This window comes from Oryzias latipes, chromosome 11 (assembly GCF_053564925.1).
Source record: "Oryzias latipes strain Hd-rR chromosome 11, Olatipes_Hd-rR_3.1".
Lineage (NCBI taxonomy): Eukaryota > Metazoa > Chordata > Actinopteri > Beloniformes > Adrianichthyidae > Oryzias > Oryzias latipes.
The window spans coordinates 5,082,551-5,100,834 of NC_136247.1; the positions used below are offsets into that span (position 1 = coordinate 5,082,551).

Genomic DNA, 18,284 nt, shown 5'->3' on the forward strand with positions numbered 1-18,284 from the left:
CCTTTTTGGCATTAGTAATGCCCACACTGTGCCCTCCAAACAACGTTTTCTCCTCTTTTTCACCTCGCCAACGATAACTTCTACTTCACATTAAGTGAAGTTACGTTTTTTTGATTTCCCCTCTGTGTTTGCCATGATTTAGCAAGCCATGAATATTAATTTGTGGGCGTTTCACGGACTATTTATGGGCAACTATGGGCGTGTCATGTAGCCGCAAAAGCTGCGCTGCATTTAGAATCGGTTGTGATTTATAAAGGGAAAGATGCGTAGGATGTGCGTGCGCACGGTTTTATAACTCCGAATATTTCTGTGCGTACGCACATCCTATGTTTCATCCGTACGCCACTTCTGACGCAAATCCTACGCAAAGTTTTATAAATGAGGCCCTTAGTCTTTGCAGAACTTCTTTATTGTGCTGACTGACTATATTTGTACAGCGTGTTGATAGATTTATAGAAAAAAATCCACTTTGTCTGCAAGAATTCAACCCAACCGTTAGTCATTCACAGGGAGCAGAAACTTTAAAGTCTCCTGGTAAGATGCAGAAGATACGTCATTCATTTACTTTGGTCTAAAACAAGTTGATGTGAAGAAGTTTCAGTTTCATTCTTCAGACATCAAAGGACCTCAGAGGTAGAAAACAGCAACAGTGATGAAACAATAAAAGCTCATAAACTGGATTTAAATCACAATCCTCAGAACAAAAGCCGATTCCAATCAACGAGTTGCTGAGCAGCAGTGCTTCATTCTTCAAGGCAAACCTGTTCTCCCTTTAGACAAAGACTACGACTGTCTCCTCCAAATCAATGCCAATAACCTGAGTTTTGAGCCGCCATCTTTGCAGGCGTTTGAACGCTCATGAGACACCATCCAGCCTAAGAGTCCAAGCGCCACCTGGAACGCAGGGGAGCTCCGGGAGGAGGACAGCCAGGCCGGCGTTGGGGTAAAGAGGGGCCCAGGGTAACGATGAAGGACTCCCCAGCAGGATCACTTCAGTGGCTGCTGAGGTTTTAGGCGTCAAAAGATTCAGTGTCGTGGTAGGCGGGGCTGCAGTCACAATGGCGTAGATGGAGGATCCTTTAGAGGTGTACCTGCAGAAACAGAGAAAGTCTGTGTTCTGTATGAAAACGTCAGAACAATGAAGACGACAGAGATCGTTCACTCGCATTGGTATTTTTTTTGGTTTTTTTTTCCAGAGTAAAGGTAGGCTGCCAGTTACCAGAGTCCTGTGTTGGCTTATTAATAAGGGAATAACAACACAAAAACAATTCAGCAGTTTTTGACAGACATGGACTCTTTTTTTACACATAGGCAGTGAGGTGGGGTGGCTGCTGCTCCTTTTTGGGCTACTTTCCATCACTTCTAGGTCTGAAGCAGTCAACTGAAACAGGAACACAAGGCTCTGCAGACTTCGGTCTTGTGTCACTCAGATTACTGTACTACTGTACTATTTGGTTAAGTACAAACAAAAATGACCTTGAAAGACTTCAGAAAGTGCAGAACAGGGCTGCAAGATTGGCTCTGGGTCCCCCTTTTTAAGGACTAACACAGACTGGATGCATAAATGTCTTTCATGGATGAAAATTCAGGACAGGCTTGCATGTGGTCGGATTTTGTTTCTGTATAAAATCTGGAAAAACACTAGAAAACCTTCTGTTCCTTTTACTCTCCCTTCACCAAGAACTAATGCTCTAAAACACGTGTCAAACTCAAGGCCTGGGGGACAAATGTGGCCCTCCATGTCATTTTATGTGGCCCGCGAGAGCATAAAGGCTTTTAATTTATTAAAATAAAAATAGGTTTTATTTATTATATCTTATTCATTTCTTGGGGGAATCGGACTTGAAGTACCGGATTGGGTAACTATACATTAGGACTTAAACACTGTCCATATAACCTAACCTGACAGAATCAAATTTAATAGGATTTATGTTAGAGTAACAAGCAAACATATGTTTTTGTTTTTTTATGCAACTGCAATTGTCACTTTAAAATTTTATAGCAAATAAATAAAGAGTTATTTGACATCAAGGAGTAGTTACATTTATTTTTCAATAATTCATCAAGTTATATCTGGCCCTTTGAGCACAGACACTATGCTGATGTGGCCCTCTGTGAAGTGAGTGAGTTTGAGACCCCTACTCTAAAAGAACAGTCATAAGCTGCGTTTACATGGACAAAAGTAATCGGAATGAACGCCTGATCGGAAGAAAAATGCGTCATGTAAACACGCCGTTTGGAATACTCCGTCCCGATCAGACTCGTTCGGATCCAAATTTCTTTCCGATGGACATAGGTGGGTTATGCAGATTGTTGATCCGATCGTTGTTCATGTAAACGGTTCATTCCGATCGTCTGTCACTACTGCTCTGGTTTAACGTCACGCATAGACGGTGTTTTGCCCCAGAGAAACACCGTGTTTTGCTCCAGAGAAAGCTTTGGCGCTCAAACAGGACCGACCCGCTGCACTCCGCCCTCGCCCCGCGGGCTCCTTGCCTCTCCCTTCCTATCTTCTCTGACACCCCTCGCGAGGGGGGTGCCGGTGAGGAGCGCGTCGTGTCCCAGACGTCCGGACCCCGCACCGTCCGGGCGCAGCTGCTGGTGGACGGAGCGAACCGTGTCTCTGACCAGAGCGTTTAATGAAGAGAAACCATATTTTAACGGGGGGGTATTTAGAATTTATAATTTGGTGTTTGCATTTTTATGTTGGTTTAAAATTAAATGACAACAAATTTTTCCTCTGAATTTTTTACTCAAATGTCTTGTTTTTATAGTGAATATTGTGATATAGTTGTATTAAAAACTGGAGAAATGAAAACTGTTTTCACTTCACAACGTCTTCTGAAAAGGCTTAAAAGTTTCGATCCAAACGTTTCTAGAGTGTCGGGATCATCTTTTCTTACCAGACTGGGACAGTGGTGTTCTCCATCTGGACCCTCCAGGGTTTGGAGGCGTAGATGGCCTCTCCGTTGACCTGGAGCCAGGCTCCAACGCCCCGAAGCCTCTCCTCAAACACGGCAGGGATCATTCCATCAGCCGTGGGACCCACATTGAGAAGGTAGTTGCCCCCAAGAGCAACTGTGCTGACCAGATCCTGCAACCAAACGGAGCGGACTCATGAGTCGATGACCAAATCAAGAAATTCTCTTTTTTTGTAGTTATAAAGTCGAGTGTTTCCAGGATGCAGGGTTTAGTCAATCGATTTGACTTGAAGGTTAAATAGTCTCAAACCTCAATAATGGTGGGCAGGTCCATGAGTTCCATGATCCTCATATTCCGTCTGTAACCCCAGGACAGAGTGTCCACAGACGTGCATTTCTCCCACTTGTGCTCTGGCAGCTGGCCTGGGGAGTACTTGTCTTGGCAGTTGTAATAGCCGCCGTGTTTGCAGGCACAGCCAGCCCCCCACCGGTCATTGGTCACCACGGTGTCCTAGGATTAGGGGGAGGAGGAGTCATGATCAATGCTCCTTGCAGCAGTCACTCCACTCACCTTCTACATCGTATAGAAACCTACTTTTACAGGGCTGTCATTGTAGAGCCAGGCCAGGAACTCGGCGGAGTTCCAGTAGCTGTCTGGCGCCTCCCAGTCTCCATCGGACCAGATCAGCTCCGGTCGATACCTGTAAGACACAGAAACCGAGCGTTTAATGAAGGGACTGCTTCAAAACTTCACTGTTGATCTTGGACTGATGGAGGACACACCTGACAACCATATTGTAGAGCTCTGGAAGCAACTTCTGCTTCACAAAGTCCTGCGTCCTGAAGCCATTCTTCTTGTCGTTCAGGTACAGGGGGTGGAACCACTCATATAAGGAGTTGTAGAGTCCATAGTGCAGGGACCTGAACAAAAATGTGTAAATCCTCACAAGAATGCAAGAACACTTTTGGTATCAGGAAAAGTTGTAAAAAAAAAACCTTGGAGAACTGGAAACAAATGAAAATCTTCACACCAGAGGTTTTAGCTCTAAGGCAGAAGTGTCTGACTCCAAGTCTCAGCATCCAGCATCCTGCTGATTTTTAGGAAAATCTGCTGCCGATTACCTGGATAACGTGAGATTTGCAGAGGAGCTTTAATTGCAGGTTAGTTGGAAAACGTGAAAAACACCGACCACCGAGCCTTGGAGTTTGACATCTGTGCTCTCAGGTCACTTATACCATGGTCCGGTTGAATACTCGATTCTGATTGGCTGCTGGGTGTGCATTAAAACATGATAACCGCACGGTGAAAAAAGAAGTTCCGGTCACCTAGCTTAAATGTTTTGTATCACTGCGCCGGCTTCTTTAAAACAACCTTTTGCTTCATCATTTGGACAAGAACAAGCGGTAAGAGGTGAACTTTCTCTCTGAACTGATGCTTTATTTAACACATCAGAATGATCAGCATTTATATATTTGAACTAATATATATATTAGTTCATGCACCGCATCACGTAACAAATAGTCCGCTTTTTGGGAGAAAAGCGATCCAAATCGGGAAAAAAAACAAGAATTAAGGACTAAAAACTGGTTAATATGTATTGCTTTTGTAAGTGACCATGATATAAGCGGGTTAATGGCCTTCGAAGTGTGCGTTATTACTCCGCTTCGCATCGGACGGTTCAGGCTTCCATGGCGTGCATTAAAAAGTGATAACGCCACTTCGTCAGCCATTAAACCTTACATGACTTCTGTGATGACCCACCTGTTGCGCACGGCCTCTCCCAGCTCTCCCACTAAATCCCTGTGAGGACCGGAATCAACAGAGTTCCAGTTCCAGGAGTTCACAGACTTCCAGTTTGTAAATCCTTCATGATGTTTGGCAGTGAGGACGACGTACCTGACAAAGCAAAAGGAAGATGAAGCAAAGGAACCGGGTCTGCACATAAACCAATGGAACTTCAACTGTGTCTTTCATTCACAGATAACAGATGCATTCTAGTCTGTTCGGATCATTTTTCCTCTTTGATTCTGCAATGTAAAGCAGAAAAGAAGTGATGCAACAGTACAGATCTCTGTGTAGATGATATGGACTTAAAAGGAGAAAGACTGAACCTTGTAGAAGGTGGATAACTTTTGCAAAGACCACGAATTGATATAAAATCCCTAAAAAGGGTCTCCTGTCACAGCACCAGACTGGAATGCAGGCCCAGTTCTTCCCATATATTTTTGTCACCTGCATAACAGGTGATTATGTCTCAGGCCTGTTGCCATGGCGATGACAGTAATTCTCCAGTTTGATCATCTGGACAGAGGCTTCTGACAGTATAGTGCAGGGGTCTGCTACCCGAGGCTCTGGAGCCACATGTGGGTCTTTAGTTTAAGAAAAATACAAACTTTCTCTTTTTGGAAAGCAACTTTAAAGTTAGAAAGTGAGTAAGCAGCTTAAAAAAAGCAAATTAACGAATCACTCATTGACTGTATAAGAGAACTGGACTGAGTGACTGTGACATCACCCGTAGAAACCAGTACTTCCGGTTCCAACCAAAGTCTGTTCAGTCACCATTTTTCAGCGATACGGACGCCTCCATTTGGAGCCGGACAAAGTCAGGCAGCAGTGATTGGTCTAAATTGCTGTTTCTATAGCACCTACTGTCGCCAATCAGGACTGAGCTTGTCAGAAGTACACAACCCTTCCACTGAAAGCTGGCTCAGGAGAATCTGTCAATCAAATTTTCAACGTGAGGGTCAGTTGACAGCACATGCTTTTACTGAAGGATGTGATTGGTCAGTTTATAACTTGCAATAAAGGAATAAAAAAAAATCAGACAGCCGTAAGACAGAGTGAAGATAATGAAGCAATTAAAACAAAACAAAAATCCATCATAATATAAGTCTTTATGCAGACAATGTATTGCTCTTGCTCCTAAACTCTGAATTCTCAATTTCCAGAGCAGTGACAGATATTGACACTTCATCAATCTCTGAGTACACTATTAACTGGATCAGTGCCATTACCACTCAATGGTAATGTGGAGCCAACTTATAACATTAAAGACGGGGAACATTAAATATCTAGGTGTCACATACCCCGTCTATCAGAGTTAGTGCAATTAAACCTTATAGTAGGCCTGCACAACAAATTACAAATTTATCATCACGATATCAAGCTGCGCAATACACATTTCACAGAAGTTGGCAAAAATTGCTATAAATGGTAACCTTAAATTTGTTAAAACAATCTTATGGCAGTTTGAAGTATTTACCGAATCAAATAAATACCTTTATGTATTTGACAAACAGATGGACCCCTTTTATGTTGGGTTCTCGCCTCCTATGTAGACGTGGGTCATTTGGAGTACAATCTAAGTTATGTTGACTCTTATTTTAATTAAACCATTGTATTTGAATGTAAATGATGTATTTTGTTGTTTTGCCATTTGTTCATGTACCGTCATCGCAATTTTGATCACTATTATCGCATACTGTGCAGTCCTACCATTACTTAAAAATGTACAGGACAACCTAAAACGATGGGTCAACCTGCCGATATCACTCATGGGCAGAACAGCTTCAGTTAAAATGAAAATACTACCAAAAATTAACTAACTTTTTTCTATTATCCCAATACTACCAGCTGCAACGTGGTTTAAATCATTGGATACATCCATATCCACGTCTTTAATGGAAAAATAAGCCATTGGTTTAAAAACTTTGAAAAATGCTAAATCTCATGGTGGTTTAGTTTCCAAACTACCTCAACGTCTTCCTTGCTCATAGACTACAGTATATTTTAAAATGGTAGAATAATAACCCAACAGCCCACTCAGCGATGGATGTAGAAGAGTCGTGAAGAGATCAGATCTGCCATTCATTAGCAGTTCCATTAAGCGGTATGTTTGCTTTAAATTTATTCATATTAAAGATACGTTACCAGCATGGTGGGAACTCTTTAAAACGACTTATTCTTATTCTACACGGAGTTAACGGACTCCTTTTGGAACGATCCTGACATCCTGATAAGAGAATTGTTAACTTCTCCACCTGGCAGAACACACATGTTAAACCTAAAGCTAAGTGTTGTAGTCCTATTTTATATTTTTATTTCTAGAACGGTGCTAGACCATGCAGACACTTAAAAGTCAAGAGTAAAATTTTAAAATCGAATCTAAAATAAACGGGAAACCAGTGTAGAGCGTGGTATGGGGACAATGTGATCACACCGTCTGGTCTCCGTTAGTAAACGGGCAGCTGAATTCTGGACCAGCTGAAGATGGCGGAGGAGGGACTGGTCCATCCCAGAATAAAGTAGTCCAGTCTAGAGAAGATGAAGACATGAACAACCCTTTCCAGGGTGTCATGAGGGAGATATGGCTTTACTGTATTGATAAATCTGAGATGATAAAAGCTAGACTGGACTACTGCACTAACATATATCAAATTTAAAACTACTATCTGAAATAACCCCAAGATTCCTGATAGAAGACAGGTTAGAGTACAATGATCCACTGGGACTACTGCATTCTGTCAAAAGGTCAGTTTTCTCAAACAGAAGTACTTCCGTTGTTTTTTTTTTTCATTTAAGCAGAGGAAGTTTAGGTTCATCCAAGTTTTAACTTCCTCTAAACACTTCTGTAGGTTCTCTACACACTGGGCTCCACCAGATTTTATTGGTAAATAAATCTGTATGTCATCTGCATAACAGTGATAGAACACATTATACTGATCAAAGATGGCACCCAGTGGGGAAGCAGGTATAACGGAAATAACATAGGACCTAAGATTGAGCCTTGAGGTACCCCATGTCTAAGTGGGGCCTTTGTGGACGAGAATTGTCCAAGTTGGACAGAAAAACTCCTATCAGATAAGTAAGACTCAAATCATTTAAGTGCTGTGCCTCTCACGCCAACAGACTGCTCTAATCGATAAAGTAAAACATCATGATCAGCTGTGTCAAATGCAGCAAGTAGATCCAGAAGGGTCTCCCCGCAGAGGCTCCAGAATCCACAGTTAAAAGCAAATCGTTGCACACCCTGAGTAGAGCCATTTCCGTTCTGTGACGTGATCTAAAACCAGACTGGAATTTATCAAAAATGCCATAAAGCTCTAGATCAGGGGTGGGCAAACTACGGCCCGCGGGATGGATCCGGCCCGCCTCCATGTTTGGTCCGGCCCACTGAATAATATCAGAGACCTGTTTTTTATTTTTATCTGGCCACACGATCAAGACCCACATAGAATGTAACATTTTATTCCCCCCTTTTGCAGTCTGGGCTCCAACCTGAAACCCTCTAAAATCCCTGTTAAACAGAACAGAAGACAGTCTTCCCTTTCTACGTCGCAGTTCATTTTCATACTTTTAGAGCAATTATGCTGTTCTTTTTCAACAGCGCACCCTGTTGTGTCCTGATTGGCTGGAGACCTTGTCAATCAATCTCCTCCGTACCATGTCTCCTGTGCAGAAACGCGGAGTTCTTCAGATCAGAAATCTTTGATCGATCAGATCTTTGTTTTCATTCTAAGATCCTGGACCTAATTTCTATGAAGGTTTTGAAAATTTAGACGAGAGAAAAGGGTGAAAATGTTCATGTCTGTCGGAGAAAAGTCTGTAATCATTCGCCCTGGATTTCACCGATCCCGGGTTATTTTTAGAATGTCACCCCTGCCATAAATGAGGGAACTCTGTACTGGTGAAAAGGTAATGCAGATAAATGCGTAGCTGCAGCAGAAGACATAGAAATTAGCTTTTGTCATTATTACAGCTTGAGAAACAGACGTGCAGGACACAGCTGCTCAGTTTTAGCGCAAACTGTGAGCCGTGTGAGGAGCTGCAGCCCTCAAAGTCTCAGCGGGACAAAAACAGTAGAAGATCGACTATTTATTGTTTTGTTTTTTTTAGTGTATCAGCATATTCTTTCCAGACATTTTGTCTTTGAAAATCACAGTTATTTGATCATTTTTAATTTTATAAATAGTGCTGTTTATTTTATTAAAAGGATCATGAATTAATCAACGATTATGTGGCTTTACAATACATACAGTTATTGTGGCCTCACAAGAAAAGGTTTGGGGACTCCGCTCTAGCATCCATGTGGTGTTGGAAGATCTGTTGTTTTTTTATTCTTCCAATCATTCAAACACCACACGAACACAGCATTTCTCCGAGTTTTACATGAGGTACATCAAGACGTTGGTGCAACTGGCTCTAAAAGGAGCCAATTTTAAAAGTTTTAACCTAAAAACTCTAAAATGCTCCGTTTTAAAATATAATTTTCAATTCAAATGTTTTTATCCAGATTCTATGTTATTTCTTTCTCACTCCACGCATCTGCTCCTGGTCCGGCCCTTCTATCCAATTTTAGAACCCTATGTGGCCCGCGAGTAAAAATAATTGCTCACCCCTGATCTAGATGGTCCTGTAGCTAGAGATATACCATCGTCTTTAAACTTTTTGAAAGAAAAGGCAGCTTGGGTATTAGACATGTTACACATTCCTTACCTCAGTCATGGGCACTTTAAAGCACCAATAATAAAATGATGCTCCAAAGAATTAAACACTTATAAAAGTCTAAAGAAAGAAAATCAGACTGTCAAGCTGCACAAGTTCTGAGTGATGTGATAAATAAAATGAATCTAATATTGTTTGACATGTGACGACTCTGCATGACGAATCCCTATAGACTTTGGTTAATAATAGCATCCTGTGTGAATGTAGCTGCAGAACATCTTACTTTGCTCCGGAGGCCTTGAATATGTCCGCCCACTCCCCAGGACTGAAGAACTCCGCGTGGAAGTGACGCGCAAACTCCGGGTAGCTGAACCCAGGCGGGTAGTTGTCGGTCATGAAGCTGACGCACTTTGGGTCGGGAGGCTGCTGGCCCTGCCAGTGCCACCAGAACCACTCGCTCTGAAACGCGGGGACCGAAAATACCCCCCAGTGAATAAAAATGCCCAGCTTGGCTTCGTCGTACCATGGGGGCAGCGGCCTACCGTCCAGACTTTTCCAATCCGGGGAGTATCGCGCCGCCGAGTGAGAAACAACGGCGACGAGCAAAACAAAAACAGTTTTCATTTCTGGGGGGTGGTTAACTTGTTAGCGGTTAACCTCTGAAACTCTCTGAATAAACTAATACATCCAACAACTTACAACCAAATTGAGCCTAAATAAACAAAAACAAGAAAATATCGACTTGACGTTTCGTGGTTTGTTGTGAAACTTACTTCCTGATCACGTGAATGGTCACGTGACACAAGACCTCTTCTCCTCCTCCTTGTGATTTAAATGGGGGAGGCACCAATGACAAGGTGCAATACCGCCACCTACTGGAAGTAGTTGGAGTGTGGCTCAGAATGGGGGACTACATATGGAGAGAAATTAGACTCAGTTGGATTTGTGCGTGCGTAATTCTTGATTTGTGCGTAAATTAGGATTTGTGTATGCATATTCTTGCTTTGTGCGTGTGTAAATTAGGATTTGTGCATAAATTTGGATTTGTGCGTGATTTGTTACTCACATAATACGTTTTGTGTATAAGTTAAAAAAATATAAAATTAAAAAAATACAAAATGCAATTTACATATGCACAAATCAAGATTACAACAGCTTGAAACTACTTACACACACACATCTTTAAAAAACACGCACGAATCCCTTGTTACGCACACACCAAGCCAAAGTTACGCACGGATCTACCTTGAGACTGTTTTCACGTCTCCCAAATTCGTCCGTAAGTGCTGCGTTTAAATACCAGTGGAATGCTCGGTCATTAGAATTTTCTTATCAGCCTTCCCTTCTAAACGTATCCAGAAAATGACTCAATCAACACATGAAGACAGTAGATGTTAGTGTTGAACATAGAGGCTACTTACTTCGGGGCGCTGACCACCGAGATGGGCCGCCATTCTTCCCGTGACTCTCTCAGTCTGACTGCCTTTGATTTTTCCAGAAGAAAAAAAACAGTGCCCCCTACTGGTCGTTCCTGTTACGCATTTTGTATCAATTCGGTGTCTCGGAGAATAATATACTTTTAATATATATATTAGCGTTTAAAAGTGAACGTCATATTCTCAGATAATTTTAATTTTCCTTTAAAGTTTTTTTAAGCCCTTCTACACCCACTGAAGGAAATACGTTTAGAAGGGAAGGCTGATAGGAAAATTCTAATGACCGAGCATTCCACTGGAAACGCGTGGAGAAAAAAAAGAAAGAAAGCGCTATACTTCCGTGAGACGGAGTCGGAGATTTTAATGACGGCGTATGAAGATTATACGGCCATCAAGAAAGTAACACGACTGCATCATCAAAAGAAAGAGTTTCTGCTTGGAGAAAAATAATGGACAGAGTAAATGCACGTGTTTCTGATCTTATTTCCAATTACATTGTGATGTATATTTATATACAACGTATAAAACTTAAATGAATTGATTCAATTGGTAACAAGTAATTGAGTTAATTTCATTCATCTTCTTCTGTTTATCCCTTTCGGGGTCACAGGGCTGCCGGAGCCTATCCCGGCCACTTATAAGCAAAGGCAGGGGACACCCTGGACAGGTCGCCAGTCTGTCGCAGGGTCACACATATCACACACCCATGCACACTCACGTTCACACCTATGGACAACTTAGATTAACCAATTAACCTATGAAGCATGTTTTTGGACGGTGGGAGGAAGCCGGAGAACCCACACATGCACGGGGAGAACATGCAAACTCCACACAGAAAGGTCCCACCAATGGTGTTCTGGTACAGGTCCCTCAGCCAGGACTTCAACCGGGGGCCTTCTTGCTGTGAGGCAAGGGCGCTTACCACTGCGCCACTGTGAGTTAAATGTATTCAACCTAATTTCTTATGTCTATCCAACTAAATAATTGTTTATACAACTCAAATTTACATATTCATCTAACTAAATGTCATGTTACTCCAATTCAATTAAATGTTTTTCCATATTAATTTATTTTACTTTTTGAACTCTCATATGTCTAAATTAGAGTCTGCAGATATTTTCATTTTTTATAAAATTAAAACATTAAAAATGATGCAGTGTGGTTTTATAATATATACCATGCATTTAATTTATGATTCTGACTGTAACTTCAGTACCATACTGTTGCACTAGGGGTGCTAAATAATCTCATCATCCTCTCCCTCCCTCTCACTCATGGTGCAGAAAGAATTTAACATAACTGGGTAAAATAACTCGGCAAAACACAGTAAGACAGCTAAACAACTAAACACATTTAGACAAAAACCCACACCTACAGTTTTTCCTCCATTGGTTTGGCTCATTTCCTGAAACAGAAATTACATTCTCAAAACAACATGGAAAAACCTCCAAACCACTTGGCAATTGTTCACAACAGAATCTCATTAATTTCTCATTAATTTCATCAAATTGCAAATATCTTAGTACATGTCTCAATGTCTTAGTACATCTTTGCAATTCATTAAGTACAGGTAACCTATACATTTAGCACTATTTCCAAGTGAATAGATCTTGTTGATCTAAACTGATTGTTGATTCTCAGTCTAATGGTTGTTCGCTCCAAAATGAGTCAGCATCATTTCATTGTGTAAGTCATCACATGCACAATAGTCTGTTCAATTGTCAAAATTGTTCAAGAACATATACCATGAATACTATAAATGAATCCCTTGGAACATTTGATAAATTTATTTTTTGATTTGATCTCTGAAGCTGAGAGAGGTCTCTTAGGGCCTCACCTACATCTATATGTTATTGTATGGGACAATGTGAATTTCCACCATGGCCCGCTCATCAGGGCCTTTTTCTCTACTCATCCAAGGATGGTCATAGTGTTTCTACCACCTTACTCTCCTTTCCTCAATCCTATTGAGGAGTTTTTCTCCGCTTGGAGGTGGAGAGTGTCTGAGCATCGGGCTCAAGATCAGAGGTCCCTGCTCCATGCATTTGATGCTGCGTGTGAGGATATTACAGGAGATCAGTGTAGGGGATGGTTGAGACATGCACGCCGTTTCTTCCCTTGTTGCATCGCAAGGGAGAATGTACGCTGTGACAGACAGACAGCAGAGTGTGGACGATGGCCAGGAGAGGGAGGGTGAGGACAGCGACCAGTGAAGAACTGTTAGTTATGTAACTCAAGCATTATTTACAGCACTGTAGGCTGCATACCATTTTCATTGTTTTTGTTTGTTTATTTTATAAAGTACATTATGCTGTATACATTTTCTTTTTACTCTGATGAAAGTTACTTTCTGTGTGTGAATAATAATGGTTAGAATTTCCTTGGCAGTATGAGTGCAATGTGTGCTGTTACTGTAAACCTAAGAGGCTACTCTTCCCCTAAAATCCTTTTTCTTTTTTTCAGTTTTATACAAAATTGTATTCCGTTAGCTATACAAAAACAGTACAGTGACCATTGTCAATAAAGGACTGAGCTAAAACTGAAAGGTGGACATGAGGGATATTTCAATGGTCCTCTGCTATAGTGAAAAAACATCTAATCATTCTGACTTGCAGTGCTTACACAATGCAAAAGGGACAAAGTATTTTGGAGGCACTGCCTGTTTAAATGAGAAGGAAATTTAGTTTTGACACGGGAGTGAATTGTTTTGGGAGAGATATGAGCTTTTGCAGGTGAACCATGGTGTTGTGCCGAACCATCCATATTATTGTGACAAAAGCACCAAGAGTGTTGAGAACGTCCGGTCTGATCAAGAAATGAGACAAAGCTATTGAGAAGGATCTTTGCCATTTTGGTGGCACTAACTCTTTACATGGGAAAGGAATTTAGTTATGAAGCATGAAGAACAGTTTTGGGAGATATATTAGATTTTGCAAGTGAGCTATTGTGTTGTGCTAAACTGTAAGACTGTTTTGCCAAATGATCTTAGAGTTTTCAGAATGTAATTCCTGTTTCAAGAAATGAGCCAAACCAATGGAGAAAAACTGTAAACCCAAATCCGTCCAGACAGGCAAAGGGAATGGTATCCCACAATTCCTTGAGCTGCCGATCTAACAGCAGCACCAAAGTTACACCTACTTCATTGAATTAATTTAAATGAAAGTAAAATAACTGTCTGATAACTATGTGTTTTATTTAAGCTGACTGAACTAAAATAAATGATTTATCTTGACTGAAGCAAATAATTAAGTTAGATCAAAGTAAAAAAGTTTATCATTCCAACATCCATATGTGGTCTTATCACCCTCTCATGGTGGAAAAAGTATTATCTGAGCTTCTTCATCCACTAAATCATCTTCAAATGGACACGCCATGCTGCTTCACCTCTCTGAAAACAAACTAACCTTCAACATAACCTGCTCCAGACCAGGTTATGTTCATGCCATGGGAACTAAGCACACCCTAAAACATATCTCTGTTTGAGATTTGTATTACATCTGAACCTGACCGTAATGATAAACATCCAGTAGTTTGTTGCTTTATGCTGCTTCATGGTTTTAACCCCCCCCCTCCTATGATCACCCTCCTACCCCCCCCTTAACATCACTCTCTCTTCTTCCCTCCTTTCCTTTTCCGTCCGGTCCAACACAAAAGATTTTCAAATATGATTAAAATGAATAAAGTTTGGCCTCGATTACAAAAGGGGTTTATTCAGACATACCTCTGGTTTGTCAGAAGATTCTTAACCCCTGTTGTTAAAGTAAAATATGTCCAACACAAGAGGCCCTCAGCTCTCATCTGTTTGCCCAGCTGTTGGACAGGACAAGTTTAAAAAAATAAATAAATAAACAAAAAAACATACCTCTGTTATTTTAACCGAAAACTGAGGTTATCCGCTTCCTTAGCCTCAAATTTACCATGGTAACTCAAATAACCGGCTTATTGGAATACCCCCCTGGTCCCACTCGGTGCAAAGTCACCAAGTCCCCGTTCAGGATGTGATATAGCAGCGTCCGTCTGTCCGTTGTCTTGGCATGGTAGATGAAATAGCGCCACACAGCCGTCGTTTTCTCTGTACCCCAAAGAGAGAGTCACATTTTAATCGGGGACACAGCCGACACTTTCCACCCCTCCAACTTTACCAGAAACTCTTCATCTGAAATGTAAGCAGGTAGACCAAGAAAAGACACCACCAGCTCATCATTTGCAATACGCCGATCAAAGTGCCGTTTTTCCTTAAATTTAACGAGAAATTGAGGGTTTTAAGTGCTGCAATGATATTGATGTGTTTGTGGAATAGTTTTTTTCCCTTTCTGTGGCGTGTTTTTAGTAAAAGATGCGCTAATAGATTGTAAAACTGTCGCTTTCTGCTTCATTTTTCTCCTGCTAGTTTACTCGTCTTTTGATTGTTCACATTCTGGATAAGTTATGTGAACATATGTTGATGCACACTTGAACGATTACAAGGAAAAGTAGCTTTATTACAATGTAATCCATGAACCCGATCTCGTTTGAAGACGTTTTTTCATGTTTATAAAGGAAAAATGTTGAACCTGCAATGACATTTTGCTCCGTTTTGCCGGTCACAGGAGTGACTTTGTTGTGTACAAAAATGTCTGTAAGTTCTGCAATGTCTGACATCCAGGATGCTCCTAAGCCTATCCCTACTTTGTGGAGGCGGTCAGGTTCCACCAGGCGTTTGAGGAGGCACGGGTGAGGTCTTTTCAGCCTGAGCAGGAGGGACAAACCCTTGTTGGCTTTGGGGACTTCAAACTCAAGACCCTGCAGAGCCTGTATGAGTCTGAGGACCCCAAGAAGATCTGGTACTTATTCCCAGAGGATCACATGTTGTAATACAGTTTGTCATCATATGAACAGATGGGAAATTTTAGCTTTAACTGACAATAACACTAGATTACGAGAACATGGAGAACAGCATTTTTGGATGTTGCACTTATGTCCCCACACTGTAGTTTCTACTTATTTGGTTTCTTACCAGGTTAGTCAACTACTTGCGGAGGAAGGCTCCTGCACCAGGAACACAGATGGAGAACGCCGTACGCTTCATCAAGGCCAGAGACAGACAGAAAGCTGCTGCTGCATCTGCTGCTGCAACTACCACCTCTCCCAGCAGCAGCAGCAGCTCTGCATCAGTTCCTTCAGGCCCTGCAGCCAAATCTGCACAGAGGTAGAATGTTTAAGTCTCAAAGCTGTTCACTGCAGTGCAGCTGCTTGTGTTCTAATAAATTGACATTTAACATCTTATTTTTTAGATTTACCTTTTGTTCCTGATGCTCCACCTCCTTCCCCTGACTGTGGCATCTCTGCTGGGCCGAGCGGCCAACCGGATACGGTTCTCCCTTTGGCTGGGCTTGAGGAGTAGCCAGTTCCAGTTGTCCTCCCTCCACCTCCATCAGCTGGCAATGCAGAGGTGATGCGACAGTAGCTGCAGCTTTTTGTGTCTCTGTGTCGCTAACAGCAGTCATACCTTAAAGCTGCTTAAAGTTGTCTCTTCAGCTGCTGCCTGAGTCCTGGCGGGCAGCTCTCACTGCGGAGCAGCAGCAGTGGATCGGGCGGGTGCTGTTCACCAGGGACAGCTCGGGGAGGTCCAAGCTCATCACTGAGCTGAATCTGTGGTGGAACCCTCCCCAACCCCGCCCAATCTACCACCAACCTCCTACGTCCCCTGACCTGTTTTTCACATGTCGGCTGTTCCTGTGGATGCCCCACAGGATCTGGGGCCTTCAGCTGACATGTCCCCAGCCTTTGTGTGGCGGGTCACTGACGAAGGCTGGGCTGTACAAGACCATCCGGAGGGTCCTGGACATCGACGGCTGGTACCTCATGGCCACGGAGTACCTGGAGTGCTGTCGGTGTAAGAAGAAGGTCGGGGGGTGGTCACAGGGGATCATAAGGCAGCTGGCTCCCACCCACAGCTGCCAGTTTCCTGCTGTACTCACGTACAAGTAAGAGGCAACATTGCCTCACGTGTTAGTTTGTGTGTAAAACTTTGTCTACATGTTGGCATCTTGTGAATTGATCCAGGCTGTCCTGTGACCAAAGGGTGGTTGCACAGCTCAGGTCTCACACGTTGGGCAACAGTGCCAACCGGCTGTACAACACCCTGCGGGAGCAGCACTCGGACTCCTGGATGCGAAGAGCGATCCACTACCTTAGCGTCTGCAAGCAGTTCCTGGCCTTGAGCAATGTGGGGGGGGCAGTTTCCACCACCTCCACCTATGCCCCCTCTTCCATCACCCGTCTGGCTGCTGACGGTTTATGGCTACGACGTCCTGATGAGGCTGGACGAGTACAAGCCCAGGATCACGTCCACCTTTGGATCCATTCTAAAAAATGGATTCCACCAAGAAGGTGTGGGAATATTTTTCTCCTGTGGATTCTCCAACAGCAGTCTGAGTCTGTTCTGACGAAAACATCTCTGTTCAGGTGACAAAGAAGCTCACAGGGTTACCAATGCTTCCTCGCAGGGTAACCTCATGAGCATCCTCACCTGCTCTGAGGGCTCTGAGGGTCTGTCCAGGATGGCGGCCGGGGTGATGAGGAGGTATCGACTTGCCAAGCCCCCCTCCCCCCCAGCTCATCTATTTGGATCACGACTGCTGCAGGGTCCTGATGGTCAGTCAGGATACCAACATGTCCTGAAGCTGACCAAGGTCCAGGTGGAGATCAGGAGTCTGCCTGCAATCTTCAACAGCAGGGTGGACAGAATCATCACACTCTGGAAACGCCTGCCAGACTGTGACAAACAGCGGGTCGTCTACCCTGCAGGTATTGGGACAGACAGCCTAAAGGGCGCTTCAAGGCCACGAAGGGGAAGAGCTCTTCCTGTCCTGGGAAGGAGAATCTCCAACGGTACGATTGGTTTCTAGAAGTCTTAGTTTACTTTGAAATCTACTCCCTTTTTTTCATGCTGTCATTTCTTCCACATGACTCCAGCGGCTTTCTGGGACTGAACTCTGGTCCTGCAAACTGATGCCAGCCGCCTGGTGGAGGCCATTTGCAGCCAGCTCTGCCGCCTCCACCCGTCAGCTACCAGAACCGGGGGGGTTCTGAAGACACATTGGTCCCTGGTCTTGGGGGACTATGTGGCCATCAGGGAGGCCGTCCTCAGGAACCTCAGGCTGATGGCTGAGACTGGACTTCAGCTGTTTCAGCTGAACCAGAGGACCCTGTCACAGTGGTGAGAGCTCCAACTTCTGCAGTCTGGTGCATCTTTTCCAACTATCCCAGCATCCCGGTACCAGCCTCTCTCTGTCTTCTCCAGGTTCTCCTGTCAGCCAAAAAAATGGGAGAGGGCTGTGCTCTCTGGTTGCTCCAGTCGTTTCCCTGCAGCTTAAGGGCTGTCCTTGGTTCAGGTGGGACAGGGACAGCCCTACAACTACAAGCTGCCAGAGGAGAACATTCATCTGTCAGCAACACCATCCGGGGCTGAACCAGCTCGACTCTGAAGCTCCTCCTCCA

At 43.1% G+C, this 18,284-nt stretch overlaps 2 protein-coding genes across 5 annotated transcripts; one reads left to right on the forward strand and one right to left on the reverse strand.

The window, feature by feature from the left end:
* Window positions 1-391: 391 nt before the first annotated feature.
* Window positions 392-16,442, reverse strand: LOC101170940 (alpha-L-fucosidase 1). Of its 4 annotated transcripts, XM_078954569.1 has the most exons (11): window positions 16,291-16,442; window positions 16,082-16,219; window positions 15,799-15,980; window positions 14,720-14,874; window positions 14,524-14,612; window positions 4,684-4,818; window positions 3,705-3,842; window positions 3,517-3,622; window positions 3,232-3,432; window positions 2,904-3,094; window positions 392-1,091 (listed from the first exon to the last, which is right to left on the reverse strand). In XM_078954569.1, exons 4-11 carry the CDS (start codon window positions 14,720-14,722, stop codon window positions 857-859), a joined length of 1,098 nt encoding a protein of 365 aa, XP_078810695.1. In that variant the 5' UTR covers window positions 14,723-14,874; window positions 15,799-15,980; window positions 16,082-16,219; window positions 16,291-16,442; the 3' UTR covers window positions 392-856. The 4 variants fall into 4 exon arrangements, with proteins under 4 accessions (XP_078810695.1, XP_078810694.1, XP_004074295.1 ...); XM_078954568.1 differs by lacking the exons at window positions 14,524-14,612; window positions 14,720-14,874; window positions 15,799-15,980; window positions 16,082-16,219; window positions 16,291-16,442 and adding exons at window positions 9,650-9,825; window positions 10,140-10,255; XM_004074247.5 differs by lacking the exons at window positions 14,524-14,612; window positions 14,720-14,874; window positions 15,799-15,980; window positions 16,082-16,219; window positions 16,291-16,442 and adding an exon at window positions 9,650-10,469.
* Window positions 16,324-17,253, forward strand: LOC144995548 (uncharacterized). Its single transcript, XM_078955274.1, has 3 exons — window positions 16,324-16,768; window positions 16,848-17,174; window positions 17,250-17,253. The coding sequence occupies exons 1-3, from the start codon at window positions 16,524-16,526 to the stop codon at window positions 17,251-17,253; spliced, it is 576 nt and encodes a 191-aa protein (XP_078811400.1). The 5' UTR covers window positions 16,324-16,523.
* Window positions 17,254-18,284: the final 1,031 nt, after the last annotated feature.

Excerpts from the sequence above, each read along its gene's own strand:
- LOC144995548 (XM_078955274.1), top strand. The coding sequence starts at position 16,524 with ATGCCCCACAGGATCTGGGGCCTTCAGCTGACATGTCCCCAGCCTTTG. Across the intron at positions 16,769-16,847 it reads CCTGCTGTACTCACGTACAA|GCTGTCCTGTGACCAAAGGG; the intron begins GTAAGAGGCAAC and ends GAATTGATCCAG.
- LOC101170940 (XM_004074247.5), bottom strand. The coding sequence starts at position 9,990 with ATGAAAACTGTTTTTGTTTTGCTCGTCGCCGTTGTTTCTCACTCGGCG. Across the intron at positions 3,843-4,683 it reads GGAGAGGCCGTGCGCAACAG|GTCCCTGCACTATGGACTCT; the intron begins GTGGGTCATCAC and ends ATTTTTGTTCAG. Across the intron at positions 3,623-3,704 it reads CTCTACAATATGGTTGTCAG|GTATCGACCGGAGCTGATCT; the intron begins GTGTGTCCTCCA and ends TGTGTCTTACAG.